A 21,263-nucleotide genomic window follows, 5' to 3' on the forward strand; every position below is an offset into this window, starting at 1 on the left:
CGGGGTTTCACCATGTTGACCAGGATGGTCTTGATCTCTTGACCTCGTGATCCACCCGCCTCGGCCTCCCAAAGTGCTGGGATTACAGGCTTGAGCCACCGCGCCCGGCCCACCTGTCGTCTTTGTAATTGCTGACTTTCAGATTGGGTCTCTGAGTGGACGTCCAGCTTGTTGGTGGTGAGGTTATTTCTATTTCTTTGTTTTCCTTTGGGGGATGCCCCCTCCCCCACAGAGCTGGACCTTCCCAGGTTAAGCTGTGTTTGCTGTGAAACTCTTAACCGTCAGCGTTTCCAATTGCTGTTTTTTTGTGGAGGTGGGACCAGCCAAGCCTGATCACCTGGCTCCCCGCCTCGGAGCCCCCGTTTTGTCTTTTCCTAACTGAATGGTTGATTCTCCCAGGTGCCCCAGTCGCCCGCCGAAAAGGCACCGGGATCTGTGCAGTTTCCCATGCAACGACTGCCCTGGCTGAAACAGCGCCGATTGGAGGCGCCTTTCTGCCCGAGAATCTCCTGGTCTGGCTCCCGGCTTCAGTCCCCCTTTCAATCAGCTCAGTGGGCGACTCTGCCTTCCCAGAGCTCCAAACGCCAACTAAAAGGGCACCCAGTCCTGCATACTCCGCACTGAGAACCGCCGCGCGGGCAAAACAGCCGCGCCAGCCAAAAGAGTCGTCCTGGCAACCCGTGGGGCTCCTCCGCTGGGAATCTCCTGGTTCACAGGCAACAAAAATTCATCTGGAAGTCTGGTGTCCACTCACTCCCCGCACCTTCCCTGGGAGCTGCAATCCTGAGCGGCTGCTAGTCGGCCATCTTGGATCTCTCTCCACAAACTTTCTTTCAAGTACTCAGACTTGGTTCCTAGACTGTCAGAGTGGAAGGGATCCCAAAAGTCATTTAGTTTAGTAGACACATGCATGCTTTTAATGTTTCTACAAATGTTTTTAGTTTCTTTACCATGTGTTGCACTTTGGACTTGAGAAAAGAAGACATGGTTTTTACCCTTAGCATGTAGTTTAGTGTGAGAGACAGGTAGATTAGTACATTTGTAGTGAGTGCTGTGTGATTTTATGCACAGACTACTATGGTAGTAACTCCATCTACAAGTGTGGATCAGGGGAGATAAAACTCGAGTTTCAGAGTTAGCTAAGAAAGGACTAAAGACATTCTAGGCAAAGGGAACAGCAAGATGTGAAGACTTAGAAGCAAGAAGTAACATGGTGTCTGTAGGGAATTATAATAATAATAGCTAATGTTTATTGGGTACACACTGGCACATACTGATGTCTGAACCTCAAAAATGTTCAGCATAGCTGGAATGAAAGGTCAAGGTACAGTGGGGTGGAGGATGTGGTAGTAAGACAAGACAAGACAGACAGACGACCTGAAATCTAGGTTTTTAGACTCCTGGTCCAGTATTATACTGTCGTTCAAATTTCTTTTTGAAATTTATATCAGTTTCAAATTTTGTGTAATGTTGTGTATTGGTTGAAATGATTAGACCATTGCCTCTAGTCCTCTGACTCTAAAGCTTGGACTCTTAACTATGTTTGCTAAAGTATATAGTTAGGAGGCATTCTGTAAGCTTTTGGACAAAAATATGAGAGGCATTTCAAACCACGTTGTCCTCATCTTTATTTTTTATGGCTCCCCTCTGCCTCCCTGCCCCCTTTCTGAGCTTTCAAGGTATTAGGTTGAATAAAGAGATCAGCCTTTATGATTGTCCTACTTTTCCTCTGCTCCAGATTCTTCTTTGTTAATTTGAGAGATAAGAAGCTTTTATTCATTCAACCTTCATATTCTGTTGAACTGGTTTACTTTAACCAAACTCAAGAATGCCACTACGTAATAGTTTATTGTAAGAAACTAACTTGTAAATAGCGTCTTGTCAATCACTTCATTTTATTTTCATGAAGAAATCTGCTTAAGAAATTCAATTAAGCTTAAAAAGAATTGCTTTTTGAAAATTTTTAAAAAACTGAGTAATTTTAAAGATCTTTTCCATTACGTTTTGATGGAAGTAACTTGTGCATACAGTCAAGAGTATATATATTTCTAGGCAGGCCAGAATGAATATTAATATTGACTAGATATTGTAGTTATTCTTTTGGAGAGTACTGGGTATACATCCATCAATGCTTATTCTTCAGCTATCAGTTTTTTTTATAGACACCTTTGTTTCCACCAACCTCTTTGTTTTCATTTGTTAGTAATATCAACTTGCTAATGCCCTTGCTACACATTTCCAATTTCTAAAGTCAAGGCTGTCTTCAACCTGTCAGCTGGCAAAAAGACCATCAAAATCACCTGTTGATCAAACTAAGCCAGGTTTACTACATACTCTAGTAAGGGTGAACACTGCCCTAAAGAGTCCTAGTAGTATTTCAGAAAGAAAGTATTGGATATGGATATTTATAGGGTTTTGGGGTCTGGGTTCAAGTGGCTTAAGGAGATTTTACTTGGTCCTGTGCTGAGTTTGTGATAGAATTCTTGGATTAAGTCTTGATAAATATTTATTTGATAAGTGAGGTTTGCACAGTTGAGCAGTTTGTTCTAAGGGTCTAATTGAGCAGTCTGTTGTTCAGTTAAATGAATTTTTGAGAAATTCCTAAAGCTGATGATGAAGTTATTTACTGGTTTGCATCCTTACCTTCCTGGGCAAGAATTTCCTAGAACAAATAATAAAGTTATGTTGATATAGGGGCCTTCGATCTTAGTCCTCGCAATTAAGCTGTGTGAATGCAGGTCTCAGTTCTCAATGACATTTATAAAGGCAGACAAATTTTAATCAAAGGTTTACTGTCCCCTAGTTCTGGGTATTGTACCATTTCTTGACCTTTTTTGTCTAATTGTCGATAGTAGGTGGTATCATGATTGTGAGTCTTTGTGGCACTTTGTGTACTTCCACTAATATTTAAATACATCATTTACGTTTTGCTGCTTTCCTAAATGCACTTGAAGCTTTAGATGAACTAGTCTCTTTTTCTCAACATGGTACTTCTGCTTTTCCCTCTTGGTTATTTTCCTTTATCTCATCTTTGCGAAATTTTTATTCTTCATGCAGCCTTTCCTGAGCCTCATCATTTCTGTCTTTGAACTAGCTATACCTTTTTTTCTATGATACTCATTTATGTGGTTAATTCAGCACTTTCGTAGATTGTAAGTCCGTGGGGGACAGAGACTGTGTTTTAATTCATCTTACTTTTAATCGTTTTGACAAATATTTGTTAAACTGATTATTGAACTGAATTTGGCCCAAATCAATAAATACCCAATAGAGTTGTGAATTATTTTCATATTAGACTGATCTTAAATACTTTTTTTATCACTGTGGTTCTTTGTTTTTCCAAAGGTAAAGTATACTCTAGAAAATTGTCATTTTGATTGCAGTTTGGACAGATCATCAATGTCAGTGTCATTATGTTTTGAAATACAGTCAGCAGAGTTCTCACAGATGGACTTCACTGAAGGCAGGTGGTGGAAGGGAGATATTTCAAAATGTCTTTGTGCTCATTTCAAAGCATTGACTTCTCCAATGTCAATGAGTATAATAGTTTATTCATAGAAAAACTTGGAGTATTAAGCTTTATGCCTTTATTCTTGGCAGCTTTGTTTTTAATTGTTTCATTTTTCACAGTGCCATGTTTCTTGCCATAATTTGTTTTGTTGAGGGTATGGTAAGAAGTATAACACCAGAAGCAGAACATAGCATGTATGTGATCATCTGAATATAGATACAATTTATTGTTCGGAGAGAGAGATATTTGGATACTGTAGTTTGGTGGCTGTTGGATGGAAATTTGAAATAGTAATTATTAACTCATAATAAAATAGATCTTTGGACTTAATATTGGAAGACAGAGACGACTTTAAATATAGTGTTTAGCATAGTCTTTCCAAGCCATCAGTATGTGACATACAGAATACCCTAGGAAAGTTTTTTTTTTTTTTTTTTTGGAGATGGAGTCTTGCTGTGTCACCCAGGCTGGAGTGCAGTGGCATGATCTCGGCTCACTGCAACCTCCACCTCCCGGGTTCAAACAATTCTTCTGCCTCAGTCTCCCAAGTAGCTGGGATTACAAGTATGCGCCACCACACCTGGCTAATTTTTGTATTAGTAGAGATGGGGGTTCCACCATGTTGGTCTCGAACTTTTGACCTTGTGAGTTGCCTGCCTCGGCCTCCCAAAGTTCTGGGATTACAGGGGTCCATTGCACCCTGCTGGGAAAGTATTTTTTTATCCTGTGTTCTAGCCAATGTTCAACTTTGCCACCATATTCCTATATTATCCTCTGTCTAACCTAGGGAACTGCATTTACCACCACTCACACCGTGTGGTACCTCATTAGTATAATATTTGAACATAATAAATATTTAATTATGGTCTAGTATTTTATCCTTTGAGAACATATTAGTGAATATTTCATTATACAAGGGTGAGAATTGATGATAATACATGACAAATCAACAGATTTATTAATACTTTGCATTTCTGAAAGAAATTTTGTTTTTGTTTTGTTTGTTTTTGAGAAGTAGTTTCACTCTTGTTGTCTAAGCTGGAGTGCAATGGCACAGTCTTGGCTCACTGCAAATCCCACGTCCTAGGTTTCAGTGATTCTCCTGTCTCAGCCTCCTGAGTAGCAGGATTACAGGCGCTCGCTGGGAAATTTTTGTATTTTTAGTAGAGACAAGATTTCACCATGTTGGCCAGGCTGGTCTTGAAACTCCTGACCTCAGGTGATGCACTCGCCTCGGCCTCCCAACGTGCTGGGATTACAGGCGTGAGCCACCATGCCCGGCCAGAAATATTCTTTTTATAAAGATTCTGAATCTTGCTGACATGTTGGGGTGGATGGAAGTATTTATCTTTACTAAATTTTTTGAGACAGGGTGTAGCTCTGTTGCCCAGGCTGGAGTGCAGTGGCACAATCACAGCTCATTGCAATCTCAACCTCCTGGAGCTCAAGGGTTCCTCCCCAATCAGCCTCTTGAGTAGCTGGGACAGCAGACAGGCGCGCAGCACCACACCTGGCTAATTTTTATATTTTTTATAGAGATAGGGTTTTACCACGTTGCCCAGGCTGGTCTTGAGCTCCTGGGCTCAAGCCATCCTCCTCTCTGGGCCTCTATCATTAATTAGTCTTCTATGGATCCAGTTGCACTTAGCCTGATAATCAAAATTACTCATTGTGAGTAATCTCATTGATTACTTATTGAATCATGTTGATTCAGACTGCAATTTTATCAGGTCTTACTTAATATAGGAAACATTTAACCATATTGTGATTTTTTTATGCATATTTGTAGTTTTGAAACTGCTGACAATTTGTATGAGAATAAAGATTGACTCTTTGTTTCTGTTTCTTTGTGAAGAATCATACATATTGAATATATGTAAATATTTGAGCTGTTTTATATAACATGTACTTTTATATTTTAACATCAGTCTGCTAATCATTTCAAGCTGTTCTTTGAAACGTTTTCAGTTTTCATATAATTTTGATGGAATTTTATCATTTTAATTTCATGTTTAATTAGGCACAGACCTCTTTAATTTACTGTTGAAAATCTTCTAGAGCATTTATTAATTTAGCCATCATGTCAGTATGTTTCAAGAGCCATGGGGAAGAAGACAAGACACTTAAAATCTAGTTTAGGAAATGATATACTATAATGTAAAATTCTATTAAACATTAAATAAAACAGTATAAGTCAGTAAAAGAAGAGCTGTAATCAGATATTATTGTCAAATGAGAGGCACAGATTTAAGTGCTAAAGAAGTCAGAAGAAGTAAGAAGAAGCAGTTGCTGTGGATTAGATAGGTTATGTAGTCTCTGATGAAAATTGGTTCTTGGTGGGGTTGGGGGTAAAAAACTATTAGATATTACTATGGTTTGCAACCCCCCTTAGGGCCACAGCACATAGATAGTATATCTGTATTATTAAAATTTCATAGGGATGAGGAAAGCAATCTAAAAATGTCCCAGGGCCAGATGCAGTGGTTCATACCTATAATTCCAACACATTGGAGGCTGAGGCAGGAGGATTGTTTGAGGCCAGGAGTTGAAAACCAGGCTGAGCAGCATAGTGAGATAGTGAGATCTCTACACACACACACACACACACACACACGCACACATGTGCATGCAGTGGTGCACACCTGTAGCGTGCACGTGCATGTGCACATGATGGTGTATGCCTGTAGCTCCAGCTATTCAGGAGGCTGAGGTAGAGGATTGCTTGAGCCCAGGAGATTGAGGCTGCAGTGAGCCATGATCATACCACTGTACTCCAGGAGCCTGGAGCCTGGGTAACAGAGCAAGACCCTGTCTCAAAACAAAACAAAACAAAACAAAACAAAACAAAACAAAACAAAACAAAACAAAACGTCCTGGGCTTGTAGGTAGCAGTAATGAAAGAAAGATTGAGGAATACTAGTTTAGGGTAGTTAAAGAAGGGTTTTAGACAGGAGACAGGAAGGTTAGTCATTGAAGGATAGATAGGTAAGTTTTAGGTAAGCAAAGATGGAGAGGTTATTTTATTCAAGATGGCTTTCTTGGAGAGTATATATTTTTATAAAATCAGATTGGATATATAACATGTCTCACATGCTGCATTGTAGCCTCTAGTTAGTGTTTTAAAAACTGAAGAATAGGGAAATAAAATCTCAGAATTTATTTTTAAATATGTTCAAATTTAAAGTATTGTAATAGGTTACCCATTGCCTCTGTGTTCGTTCTTACCAATTAGTTTTTTTGATTAGAGGTAGAGAATTCATTGATTTCTTCATGCCGTCGTGTTAACCAGTACAGTTTATCTAGATACACTCTTGGTTAGATATGGAATTATGGTTCTCTTGTGCTGTCTTATTCATTGAGTTAAAGAATTACATAATTTTTTAGAGATGTAGAAGACTGTAGAGTTGTTTAAACAACTCCTTTGATAGATAAGGAGGAAATTGATCTGCAATGAGGATTCATTGATGTTAGTGGTAGAACTGGCCTCACCACTTCGGTCTCCTGACTTCCAGTCCACTGCCCTTCTCACATTATCATGTTATCTAAATCAGTATGAACCTTGATCTGGAGGCAAAAATTGTAATTTTAGTAGTTTGTTTCTTTAGACCATACCGGATTGTCACTTTTTTTTTTCCATTTCCCTAGACAAATCAGTCATTTTCTCCAGAATGTGGAAAGGCAATGGGTTTTGGAGTTTGGCTTTTCCACTTCAACTTTAACCTTGGACAGCTTATTTGACCTCTTTGCGTAATGCTTTTATATAGTAAATGAGAATGAGAATACTTAATAAGATTGTTGTTAGGATGAAGTTAGATGACCTATATAAAGCCCTTTCCTCTGTGATGGATATATTTTAAACATTTATTAAATGTTTTTCTCTCCTTTCCTTTTCTGCCACTATAGTACTTACCACATTGTATCACAGTTATTTATTTTATACGTACCAGGTGCGAGTCTTGGAGGTTTTCCCGTCAGTAATTTCTCAACGTTATGTAATACTATTATGGGGTCTGTGACATCATTCTTAAGAAACAAACCAGTAAAGCCAGGAATTTGTTACTGAAACAAACATAGAGATGCTGTTATAGTACATAGTTCATTCATCTGTCAGAGAATTGAGTACTAGTGTTCTTTTTAATACCAATAATTCTATAATAAACTGACTCACTACATTGTTGATACTTGTCTAAGGCTTTGTTTTGACCTTAAGAATTTGGCAGGGCACGGTGGCTCATGCCTGTAATCCTGGCACTTGGGAGGCTGAGGCGGGTGGACCACTTGTGGTCATAGTTTTGAGACCAGCCTGACCAATATGCTGAAACCCCATCTCCACTGAAAATACAAAAATTACCCAGGCATGGTGGTGCATGTCTATATTCCCAGCTACTCAGGAGGCTGAGGCAAGAGAATTGCATGAACCCAGGAGGTGGAGATTGCAGTGAGCCGAGATCGTGCCACTACACTTCAGGAAACAGAGTGAGACTCCTGTCTCAAAAAAAAATTTTTTTTTAAAATTTTAATTCTGTAAGGAAAATGTATTGATTGTGCCATTTGGCTCCCAGTCTCTGTCCTTGACTGCTTCTGTGATTGCCTTGCAGAGCTCTGAGGAACACGAGAGCAGTGATGAAGCTCCTCAGGAAGATGAGGGGTTTATGGGCATGTCCCCTCTCTTACAAGCCCATCATGCTATGGAAAAAATGGAAGAATTTGTTTGTAAGGTAAGAGTGCAATTTCTTGTCATTGTCATGCTATATAGTAGCCCTTCCCAAACAGAAACCTTTAAAGAGAGTGTTTGGTTTGCTTTGGGGAAGATGTGTGGCAAGATGGGGACAGAAGTGGTCTTCAGACCGTAACCCTATTGAAGATATATTTGTTTGCTTGCAGTAGCCATGATAAAGCTCTGATAAAATTAGGATATCCAGCTGGGAAACAAACATTTCCTAATGTAGGTTAATGGAGTAAATGTCTTATTGATGGTTTAGACAAACAGGATGAAACTTAATCAGGGGTGGTTGACGCCTGGAGATATTAAAATGCCCTCCTCAGGTCCCTTGAATCTGTTCTGCTGATTGACTACAATGGTAAACGTTCTGTTCTTTCTAGGGATTCTATGGGTAATCAGGCTACTCTTGAGAGAAAAATTTTCCAGTTTTCATGCACATTGGTATTTTCAGTGCAGCTGGTATATATTCGGTCTCAAAGGTTTTTCTTCCAGTTCATCGTCTGATTGCCAAGGACCTATTATAGGATCCTTTTTTCTTTTTTTCTAAAGTAGTAACTATAATTAAGTTTGCCTGCTTAGAGAAAATAGACACACTAGTAAACTTGTAGGTACTTGATCAGTCAGATCAATAAGGGCCCTGGCAGGTAGGATCTAATCAACATAAGTCAGTCTGTCTGTATGTGTATGTGTATATAAATTGATTTATTAAACATTTCTGGAGAACTCTTTATTATTTAGAGAGAAATTTTTGTGAGACTTAGCTTTTCATGGCTTTTATAAAACCAAAACTTTTTATGCACGTGGTCTTAGATCCAGGAAACTAAACATAGGTTTTCTTACATTCACAGTGATGCTGGAAGTAATTGGGATCAGTGGACTTAGAATACTATACTTTGGTCCAGGGTTTGAAAAGAGCACATTGTGATCTGAACATAGACATCCTTTCCAAGACTAAGGGTCCAGTGGGTTTCAGCGGGGGGTTAAACATTTATGGGCCTGTAATAGAAAATTTTAGCCATTTTGAAAATAAGAAACAACTAAACAAAACAGTAGATTCATTCTAGTGATCACTGTCTCAGGATAAATAGTACAAAGGAATACAAAAGATTATTTTGTTTTTTAAAACGCAAATTTGGTGTGAAGAAATCTCTCAAAGTTGGCAAATTTATTAACTGGGCCATTAGAGAATTTTAATATTTATATATCAGTGGGGTACTGTAGCTGACTTAACTGCCTTTTTGTCCTACCTTTCTGAACAGAGAGCAAAGAATAAAGCAAATAAAACTCTAAATTTAACAGTGAATGAGAGAATAAATAGGGCAGGACATTTGTTTGCTACAAACTATGACCTACTGAAGAAGAAGGAATGTTGTAAATATCCCTTAGCAGTTTGTTTATGACAGCAGAATGAAGAGGCATCCTATTACACAGTGTTCTCTGGTGTGGCTCTACCCTGCCATGGCAGTGCAACTGACCACACTTGAAAACTAGCCTATCTAGTAACACAGGGATTCTGTTTCTTGGATTGGAAGCAAGTAAACAGAGACAGTTTAATGTGAAATGTGCTGTGAATAATTTAGTCTTTGTTTTTATGTTTGATCTTGGTCACTCTTTTTTTCTCCTAGACTTCAGTTTTTGCTATTTACCAGCATAACCAGGCCCATGTGGGAATAGGATGTGTGCTGTGGGCAATTTGTTTGTTTGTTTGCTTGTTTTGCGATGGAGTCTTGCTCTGTTGCCAGGCTGGAGTGCAGTGGCGTGATCTTGGCTTACTGCAACCTCTGACTCCCTGGCTCAAGTGATTCTCCTGCCTCAGCTCTCTGAGTAGCTGGGATTACAGATACGCTCCACCATGCCCAGCTAATTTTTGTATTTTTAGTAGAGACAAGGTTTCACCATGTTGGCCAGGATGGTCTGGATCTCCTGATCTTGTGATCTGCCCACCTTGGCCTCCCAAAGTGCTGGGATTACAGGCATGAGCCACACACCATTTGTTGTTTTCTTTTTTAAAGGAATATTTTTGTACATTTTATGTTATAATATACTCACATGCCCAGTAGATTATTGATAAGGTATTTGAAGGTAGGCAGTGTCTTTGTCAAGCTTATAAATAAATATGTCTTTGGCTAAGCTATGATCCTGTTTTTTTTATTCTAGGGGATAAACGAGGATATCTATTTGTGTTGGAATTTGGCTGACTGTATATGACTTCAGGTTGAGAGTGAGGGTGCACTGTCTGTTGAATGTGTCACTAATTGCAATGTTAAGAAAGTATAGCTCTTTGGCTCAGTATGTAGACCACTAGAACGTTTGTTTAGAAATAACAGGGAAAATCACTCTGAAATTATATGCATACATAACCAGTAAGAAACTCACATATTCTTTTCAAATGTACAAAGGGAACATATGACTCTTCTGACTGTGTAGGGTAGCAGAGTAGCACTTTTGATACAGCAGAGCTGTGTGCACATTGTGAATTGCCTTGAAGATGTAAGGATTGATTTCTATCCTCCTCTTTCTCTTAGAAGATTCCCTGCTGGGCGCAGTGGCTCCTGCCTGTAATTCCAGCACTTTGGGAGGCTGAGGCGGGTGGGTCAGGAGTTTGAGACTAGCCTGGCCAACATGGTGAAACCCCGTCTCTACTAAAAATACAGAAATTAGCCGGACATGGTGTCCCATGCCAGTAATCCAGCTACTCGGGAGGCTGAGGCAGGAGAATTGCATGAACCTGGGAGGCGGATGTTGCAGTGAGCCGAGATTGTGCCTTTGCACTCCAGCTCTGGGCGACAGAGCAAGACTCCGTTTCAGGGGAGAAGAAAAATTCCCCGAAAGTGAGATAGTAGCAACATTTTGTAAGGTTAATCTCAACAATAGTGGTCTTTTCCCAAATTCAAATTTGATGCAAAAAATGCAGTATCTTGGTCTCTCTCTCTGACACTAAAAGAAGCAGGCTGCGGAGGTTGACAGACATCCAGCAGTTCCAACAGAAGGGATACTAGATCCCTGATCCCTGTTCTTTCTTTTTCTCCATAAAGTCCTGTGAAAAATCTCATACTTTTGTAAGTGGTAGTACTATTGGCAGTAGATGTTAAAAATCTAGATTAGTCTTTTGCACTATTTTATTTTATCATATGTTAGGAACAAGCATAGAATGACCAGATTAACAGCAGAAACTGTAGGCCCCAAGTTTTAAGTTCAAAGGGAGGGAGGACAGGTATGTAGGCTGGGGGCAGAAAGAGCAGGGAAGAGGCAGCGGTGGGGTGGCTAGTTTGGATAGAGTGTTGAGAGGGACACATCTGTTCTTAAATTGTTAGTCCTCACTTCCTTTGGAGGTAGAGATGTTACATAGAGAGCAGAGAACAAGAAACAGGTTGTGGAGCAAAAGGAATGGGCACAGTAGCTGGTGAATAAGTGGCAATCTTTCCACAGAGTAGAGAGGAACTTTCAGTGGTTTAGCCATATTGTTTGTCACAAGACCCCTGTAGGGGAAAGGGTGGAGGTCATTGTCTCAAGGTGAATCTTGCTGATTGGTAGCCTGGATTCTTGCCTTATAGAGTGATAGACTGGAAGGACTGCTGAGCCCACATTAACTGGAAGATAGACCATGTGCCTGGCATTTTTCCTTGCATCTTCGGGTCTAGCAGAAGCAAGTTAGTTCAAGATTAAGTAGTCCTTGCGGTGTGAGCTTTTGGGGCTTTGAGACATTAAAAGAAGCAGAGTGCAGAGATTCACAGACTTCCTACAGAAGGGATATTGGCTCCCTGATCCCTTTTCCACTAGAGTCTGATGTGGGAGGGACCATGAGGAAAAGGGAGGAAAGGGCGCTGAGGGACTGGAAGGGCAGTTAAGACTGAGCTTCTTTGCCATCTCTCTGCAGCATGAGAAGGAGGGTGGGTATGTCACTAACTCCGACAGGTGATAGCCTGTGGGGTCAGTCATGTACTGCCTTGGAGTAGATGCCAGGGATTACTAATTAATTCATGAAATACTTTGTGTCATTTTGTTTGATCTTCATGATTTCCTTATGAAGTAACTGAAGCGCTGTTTTACAAATGAAGAAATTGCAGCTTGGAGGTTTTATAGTTAATTAAGAATCATACAGCTAGTTAATGTCAGGGATCCACAATTTTCTGACTCCTGTACTTTCTTTTCTGCTTTATCATATTTGTGTAGTAGGAAGAGAAGAAAGAGTAAGGTGGAGGGAGAGATTTTAGCAAAAGGCACAAAATTGTGATTCTATGTAATTCTTTTTTTACCAACAGGAATATTAAATATAAAGATGTTCATATTTAATACCACAAGGATTTATCAGAGGTAAAGTCTGTTATATAGGATGAAGGGGGCCTGGATGAGTGAGACTTTGGAACCTTCAACCCACTGTCAGGCAGACTGAAACAAAGCTCGAAACCACTCTTTAGGGCATGTTCTATACTTTTGTTTACTTTTTCCTTTTCCTAAGGCCCTCACTTAAAAATATCTTTTTCATCAGTCTTTTTAAGGAACTCGGAATATAAGACATTATATATTTTGAGATACTTGCCTTTGAAAAAATGAGTTATTTTTCCCATTGTGAAGCAGTGTGGTAAGACATAGTTGTTGGGTTCAGTGTTGCTAAGTTGACAACTAAAATCACAAAGATGTTTGATAATATTCCTCTGGCAGGTATGGGAAGGTCGGTGGCGAGTGATCCCTCATGATGTACTACCAGACTGGCTCAAGGATAACGACTTTCTTTTACATGGACACCGACCTCCTATGCCTTCTTTCCGGGCCTGTTTTAAGAGCATTTTCAGAATACACACAGAAACAGGCAACATCTGGACACATCTCTTAGGTATGTAATGTCAGCGATATAATGAGCTGGCAATTCACTTTATTCCTTTTTATATTCATGTATTCGAGGGTAAGGGACAGAACTTCAGAAATGTATTTGGATTTGCCATTTTGTTTTATGAATTTCTAATGATGAATTTTCTCACTGATTTACTCCTAGACTATCCTGGTTTGCACTATGATCTTGTTACAACTTAAAGTCACATTTCTCTCTACTAGATTTTCAGATATTGTCTTCAAACCAGGCCAAGAAAAAGTTGATATACAAAATGTGATTTCGTATTTTAGTGACCACTGAGAAGAATATAGTATTTAATAGAAGTAATCTGATCTTTTCAAATTCATTACTTTTACACAGTGCTAATTTTTAGTTTGGTCTGAAGTAGAATATGAACTATAATTTTTTTTCCTCCATAATGATTGTATATTAAAGAAAGAGTAGTATAGAGGAAAGAATAGTCTTTCCAACAAATGGTGCTGGGACAGCTGATCATATGTAAAAGAATGACCTCAAACTCACATCATATACAAAAGTGTACTCAAAGACCCAAACATAAGAGCAAAAACTATGAAATCTGTAGGAGAAAACAGATACAAATCCTTGTGACTTTGGATTAGGTGACTGTTTCTTAGAATTGCCACCTAACACATAAGCAAAGAAAAAATAGATAAATGGGACTTCATCAAAATTAAAAACGTTGTTGTATCAAAGTGCATTATTAAGAAAGTGAAAAGACCAACCCATAGTATGAGAGAGAATATTGACAAATCAACTAGTTGGTAAGGATCTAATATATAACTCAACAATAAAGATAACCGGTTTTAAAAATGGGTAAAAAGTCTGAATAGATGTTCTGCTGGAGAAGATCTACAAATGGCCAATAAACACACGAAAAGATGTTTATCATCATTAGGCATTTAAGAAGATGCAAATCAAATGCTTTGAGAAATGCATCGAGAAATCTCACCACTTTACACCCACTTAGGATGTCTATAATGAAAAACAAGTCTTGGCAAGGATGTGAGGAAACTGAAACTTCCATACATTGCCAGTAGGAATGTGAAATGGGGTAGTCCCTATGGAAAAGTTTGGCAGTTCCTCAAAAAGTTAAACAGTTACCAGAAATCCACCCCTAGTATATTGCCCAAGATAACTGAAAATATGTTCACATAAAAACTTGTACACAAAAGTTTACAGCAGCATTATTCACAATAGCTAAAAAGTTGAAACAACCCAGATGTCTTGTCAACTGGTAATGGATAAACAAAATATGGTATATTCATACACTGGAGCCCTATTTAGCGGCAAAAAGGGATGAAGCACTGATACACGCCACAACATGGGGGAGCCTTGAAAACATTTGCTAAGCGAAATAAGCCAGACACAAAAGGTGACATGTTGTTTGATTCTACATGCATGAAATGCCTAGAACAGGAAAATCCATAAAGACAGAAAGTAGATTAGCAGTTGTTTAGGACTGTGAGGAGTGGGCAATGGGGGATGATATCAGGTATAGTGTTTCTGTTTGGGGTGATGAAAATATTTTGGAATTAGGTAGTGGTGATGATTGTACAACCTTTTGAAAATATACTAGTTTTTGGCCTTACTCCATTTGACTTGCATTTCTTATCACACATTTGATTTCCGTAGTGCCTCTAAGTTCCTGTCTGTTAGTATAGTGAGAGTAGAGAGTCAAATCAAATTTCTTGTTGAATTCTAATTCGAGGGTAAGTTTTAATTAAAATGGTAAAACAGAATCATGTAGCAAATGTTGGACTTGAAATTTCTGTGCCTTCCTTGTGTTAGGTGGCCCTTCCCTAAGCAGTAGGAACATGGCATCTTTCTCTGGAGAACAGTTTAAGAATTGGTTAGGAAATGGCCTGAGTAGGCAGGCCTTTTACGGTCCTTACCTCTTGAATTCACTGAGCCAGCTGGTGAGGACCAGAGAAGCAACCTAATGCTCCCTGACCACTATTGGTAGAGGAAAGCTGTATTTCTTGGCAGGGTTTAGGGGTATTGGAATTTATTGTAAAAACAGAAGCAAAAGCACAATGCACCTTTGAACGCTGGGCTATGATGTACAGTATGTGCCAAAATCTTTATAAATGAAACCTCATTCTACATCTAAAGGTAGAAGTGGCTTCATTATGTCTTCTAAGAAGTAGCAGCACTATCTGATTTCTTTTTGGATTATGCCCTTAGATAAGTTTTATATTCTATATACTCAGTTTATGAAGCTGAACTATTTATGATACCAACAATGTTGGAAGTAAACCACAATTTTGTATAAGCTTCAGTTATTTGGAAAATTTTTCTCATGGAACTTGTGATTCAGATATTGTAGTAACTCTGAAGGATTGGAAACAGAATCAGTATATAATTCTTTCTCTTCTGAAGGGTGATATTTTATCTGTTTTCTATACTCTTTTTCCTAGGTTGTGTATTCTTCTTGTGCCTGGGGATTTTTTATATGTTTCGCCCAAATATCTCCTTTGTGGCCCCTCTGCAAGAGAAGGTGGTCTTTGGATTATTTTTCTTAGGAGCCATTCTCTGCCTTTCTTTTTCATGGCTCTTCCACACAGTCTACTGCCACTCAGAGGGGGTCTCCCGGATCTTCTCTAAGTAAGTATCTCTAAAATCCATATTTTGGTCAATGATTTAGAGGTAAAGCATTAGGGAAAAACATTTAGCAGAGTTGGCAGAATTCTTAATACCATCTCATGGAAACTTAAAAAAAAATTAAAGAGCAACCCAATTTGCCTCTTAGCTGTTGTTGATCACTTATGTCATGAGGAATTAATTGGAACCTGTAGTGGCTAGTAATTTTTAAATTATTGCATTAAATGGAATTTTTTTTTTTCTATCATAGACTGGATTACTCTGGTATTGCTCTTCTGATTATGGGGAGTTTTGTTCCTTGGCTTTATTATTCTTTCTACTGTAATCCACAACCTTGCTTCATCTACTTGATTGTCATCTGTGTGCTGGGCATTGCAGCCATTATAGTCTCCCAGTGGGACATGTTTGCTACCCCTCAGTATCGGGGAGTAAGAGCAGGTAAGAGCACGTGGAGGTTCTACATTTGACATTCATTTATTCACTAGTCATTTATTGAAGTTCTACCGTTTGCCAAACATAATGCCGTATATTTGTGATGCCAAGATGAATAAATCATAGTTCCTGTTGTTGAGGGGTTTTTAATGTTATAGTGGTGGTAGTAGTATTAGTAGCAGTAGCAGCAGTAGCAGTAGTAGTAAGTAGTGTTCATTAATTGTCTTACAGCATTAAAGTTGAGGGGCCGTGTTGAGTATGAGGTGATGTAATTTGGAAGTGTTACTTACTTGAGTTTATGGCTAAACATCATCCAGAAAGTGGTAGTCTGTAACTTTTGTAAAGTAAACAATGATTTCTCTTATTCAGCCTGAGTGCACTTTTTGTAGTGATTCTTCTTTTGTTGTCATTTTCTGTTTTTTATATTTTAATTTTATAATGGATAATACACTTAAGTAAGCCTTCACCCCCATACTGATAGTGTTTTGTTAAAGTGGGCACTATATCTCCCTTCTGGTACAGGGTTAAGGGGCTTTTTATATTTAGGATAATGGCTGTTTAGCTGGAGATCATAGAGAAAGCCACAAGCCCCTCGGTGCCTTGGCTGAGTCTTCTTGTATTTTTCCTTTCATTTTTTAAAAAACCTCAAAAACCATTTAGTATTAAAATCTAACCCCTGGATCATGTGCAAGTACCTGGAAGGTTAGATATGGAAGTAACTTCATGTCAGTGACTGTTAGAATACTCTGCCCTCCTCCTTCTTGTGTTCATATGCACAAATGAGCATTGGTCAGGGCCAGCTTTCAACAGTTCTTGAGTAGTACAGTGGTGTTAAGCCTGCTTGAGCACATGAGATAAGAATGTCTTTGTGGACATCACGTTAATAATTCCTTAGAGGAGCAGAGGTAGGAAATTGTTTTTCTTTAGGCGTGCTTGGTTCTTATCTTTTGTGAGAGCAGCTTTACCATTTTCCTCTTCTCTTTCAGATGCCCATTTTATTTGTGAGTATGCATCCTGTATCTGTGCCTACATATGTTGCTGTATACCAGCAGTTCAGTTTATTTGCTAGCGTCCAAAGCAAGCAATAGGCTCTTTATCTGTTGAGAAAGCTTATCACATGACAGCTTGTTTTGCAAGGGTCATTGTTAACTCTGTGTCAAAATGTAGGAGCAGTTATTGTTTGAGGCCAGGAGTTCCTGTGTTGCTTTGGCTGATACACAAGTTTCAAAGTGGATTTAGATCAGTGGACTTCAATTTTTTTTTTCTCATGACATTGTCTATTACAGTCCTGAACAGGTGTATCTGTACATAAGTTCATGTATGTATAAAGTACACAATTTTTACAAAATAATATTTAATCCTCCACTTATGTTACAGTCTGATATTTTAAATTTTATTCCAGTTCATTTAAAAAAATGCTGGTTGAGACTCATTTAATTGATCTTAAAACTTAGGTCATATCCAGAAGTTTAAAAAACATTACTTTAGATGCTTTTAGATGCAGTTAGGCAGTAGGGCTGTGGCTGAGTGATTTGCCAGACTTCCGTACTTGATTGCTATTTAGGAGCCTGGGAGCTTTCAGAAACATTTCTCTCCCCCTCCCCCTCCCCTGTTAGGTCGTTTTTTTGTTTTTTTTTGTTTGTTTGTTTTGTTTTGTTTTTGTTTTTTTTTTGAAGACGGAGTTTCGCTCTTGTTACCCAGGCTGGAGTGCAATGGCACGATCTCGGCTCACCGCAACCTCAGCCTCCTGAGTAGCTGGGATTACAGGCACGCGCCACCATGCCCAGCTAATGTTTTGTATTTTTAGTAGAGACGGGGTTTCACTGTATTGACCAGGATGGTCTCGATCTCTTGACCTCGTGATCCACCCGCCTCGGCCTCCCAAAGTGCTGGGATTACAGGCTTGAGCCACCGCGCCCGGCCCTGTTAGGTCGTTTGTTAAAGGCATTTAAAAATTTTTAAGTGCCCAGTTATAGGTCATAGATTTACATTAAATTTTTTTCTTTTTGTTTTTTTTGAGATGGAGTCTTGCTCTGTAGCCCAGACTGGAGTGCAGTGGCACAATCTTGGCTCACTGCAGCCTCTGCCTCCCAGGTTCAAGCAATTCTCTTGCCTCAGCCTCCTGAGTAGCTGGGATTACAGGCATGCACCATCACACCCAGCTAATTTTTGTATTTTTAGTAGAGACGGAGTTTCACCATGTTGATCAGGCCAAACTCCTGACCTCAAGTGATCCGACTGCCTCGGCCTCCCAAAGTGCTAGGATTACAGGCGTGAGCCACCGTGCCAAGCTTTAGATTACTATTAAAAATAGGTGATACCAGGTGATATGATCATTCATTGCTTCTCTACCCTTGGAACATCTGTTACTTCAAAGAGAAGATGAGAAATGTAAAATTGCTTGTGTTGTAACCTGTGTCTGTAAAAGGACAGGCTAGGACAGTTTAAATAAACTCTTGGAGGTGTCCTTTCCAAAAAATTTAGCAACATTAATTCAGAATCCTTGAAGACTGCTGACCTATTAAGCCAAGCCTCTCCTAGCAAGGCTCCTTGCTTTTTTTTTTTTTTTGAGACAGAATTTGGTTCTTACTGCCCAGGTTGGAGTGCAGTGGTGCAATCTCAGCTCATTGGTTACAACCTCTGCCTCCTGGGTTCAAGTGATTCTCCTGTCTCAGCCTCCTAAATAGCTGGGATTACAGGCATGCGCCACCACACCTGGCTAATTTTGTATTTTTAGTAGAGATGGGATTTCACCATGTTGGTCAGGCTGGTCTTGAACTCCCAACCTCAGGTGATCTGCCCATTTAGGTCTCCCAAAGTGCTGGGATTACACTCATGAGCCACTGCACCCAGCCCCAGAGGCAGGTCATCTAACAATAAATTTGCCCAGTGACCAGTTCACCTGTTAACCAATTTGCATAATGAATAGTGTGCCTTGAATCAGACCTCTTTTGAGAGTTTTTGCATTTATTCAGCTGCCCTATTCTTCTTTTTAGTCACCTTTTAGGCATTTTTAAGGATTAAAAAAATTAATTTCCCCTAAGGGGTTTTTCCCCTGCTAAGTTTCAAATTTCTGATTATTTATGAAATGTATTGTCTTTTCTAAACAATGAAATTGTTCTTTATCTTGTGGGAGTCTTTGGATAATATATCAACCTTCAAACAAACTGTAAGATACTTCTTTGTAAGTTTATATCAAAGTTGGAGGTTTTTTATTTTATTTTGAGATGGAGTCTTGGTCTAATGCCAGGTTGGAGTGCAGTGGCGCAATCTTGGCTCACTGCAGCTTCCACCTCCTGGGTTCAAGTGATTCTTCCGCCCCAGCCTCCCGAGTAGCTGGGACCACAGGTGCGTGCCACCATGCCTGGCTAATTTTTTTGTATTTTTAGTAGAGACAGGGTTTCACCATGTTGGCCAGGATGGTCTCAATCTCTTGACCTCGTGATCCACCCGCCTCGGCCTCCCAAAGTGCTGGTATTACAGGTGTGAGCCACTGCGCCAGGCCAAAGTTGTAGGTTTATAGCAAGAGACCCTTACTGAGTCTGATGTTCAAGATATTAAATTCAGAAAGTAATCCTAGATTTGAAACATTAAATGAGTGCTCTTGGTGAGCAATTGAGCTGACTTTCATGGTGGCATGAGAACAGCACAGCTCTTAGCAGCTCACCATAATTAATGTCTGNCAGAATTTTGGTCTTGTTGTCCAGGCTGGAATGCAGTAGTGTGATCTCAGCACACTGCAGCTTCCACCACCTGGGTTCAAGTGATTCTCCTGCCTCAGCCTCCCAAGTAGCTGGGATTACGGGCGTGTAATTGGCCACCACGACTGGCCAATTTTTTGTATTTTTAGTATTTTTTGTATTTATTTCACCATGTTAGGCCAAGCTGGTCTTGAACTCCTGACCTCAGATGATCTCTCCACCTCAGTGTCCCAAATTGCTGTGATTACAGGTGAGAACCACCATGTCTGGTTGGCTTCTTGCATTTGTAAATCTTGAGAACATAGCTGTGTTGTCTTGTATGACAGTGTTCCAGAGTTTGAGGAGCCTTCTTTTTCCTTTAAAACTGGAAGCTAATTTTGTATGCTACTTTGAAATATTCAGTTTACAGAGTTAATGGTACTGTGCTGTAGTATTGACTTCTTGCTCTTTACTTCTCTTCTGCATTACTTTACTCTCTTCTTGTGACTCCTAGGAGTGTTTCTGGGCCTAGGCCTGAGTGGAATCATTCCTACCTTGCACTATGTCATCTCAGAGGGGTTCCTCAAGGCTGCCACCATAGGGCAGATAGGCTGGTTGATGCTGATGGCCAGCCTCTACATCACAGGAGCTGCCCTGTATGCTGCCCGGATCCCTGAACGCTTCTTTCCTGGCAAATGTGACATCTGGGTAAGTATGTCAGGGGTGACTGAGTGTGTGTAGGTATCTGCTCATGGGTTACTGGCACACTGCAGAGTGATGCAATAGAAAAAGTTTTAGACACAAAATTAGGAGAGTTGTATTCTCGTCCTAACTCCCTATTTAGCTGTCGTTCTCTGGACAATAAGAACAATAAGAACTAACAGTTAGTGAACACTTTCTTGATGCTTGGCATAGTACAGAGTGCTTTGCATGAATTACCTCATTTAATACATTAGCCCTATGCATGGATCACCTCATTTACCTCATTTAATACATTAACCGTGTATGGTATGATAACTCGTATAGTCTTCATTTTACAAATCAGGAAACTAAGGCTTAGGGAGCTGAGGCCACTTGTCCAAGCCATGTGGCTATTAAGTGGTAGAACTGGAATTTCAGTTAGGCTAGTTTTAATATCAGAATCTGTGCTCCTTTTGACAATGGAAAGTCATTTTGCCATTCTTTGTCTCAGTTTCCTTATTTATGAAATGAGGATGATAGACCAGATTTTTACCAGAGTCCTTTTAGGACCAGATATCTACCAAGGTCTTTTTTAATACCAAAATTCAGTGATTTGTAATGAGAGACTGAGTGTATATATGTCTGGTAGAAGAAGAAGGATTGCGGGCCGGGCGCGGTGGCTCAAGCCTGTAATCCCAGCACTTTGGGAGGCCGAGGCGGGTGGATCACAAGGTCAAGAGATCGAGACCATCCTGGTCAACACGGTGAAACCCCGTCTCTACT

General features: G+C 39.6%; 1 protein-coding gene across 2 annotated transcripts in view; it reads left to right on the forward strand.

Moving 5' to 3' along the window:
- The window catches only part of ADIPOR2 (adiponectin receptor 2), a 96,141-nt gene that overhangs the window by 73,104 nt on the left and 1,774 nt on the right, over positions 1-21,263 (forward strand). For both annotated transcript variants that reach the window (XM_017545421.2, XM_037744585.1), the window contains exons 3-7: positions 8,110-8,229; positions 12,897-13,068; positions 15,504-15,690; positions 15,938-16,125; positions 20,314-20,507. In XM_017545421.2, coding sequence (XP_017400910.1) covers positions 8,110-8,229; positions 12,897-13,068; positions 15,504-15,690; positions 15,938-16,125; positions 20,314-20,507 — 861 coding nt within the window. The remainder of the gene's footprint in view (positions 1-8,109; positions 8,230-12,896; positions 13,069-15,503; positions 15,691-15,937; positions 16,126-20,313; positions 20,508-21,263) is intronic.

The sequence above is a fragment of the Cebus imitator genome, unplaced genomic scaffold (genome assembly GCF_001604975.1).
Source record: "Cebus imitator isolate Cc_AM_T3 unplaced genomic scaffold, Cebus_imitator-1.0 Scaffold179, whole genome shotgun sequence".
Lineage (NCBI taxonomy): Eukaryota > Metazoa > Chordata > Mammalia > Primates > Cebidae > Cebus > Cebus imitator.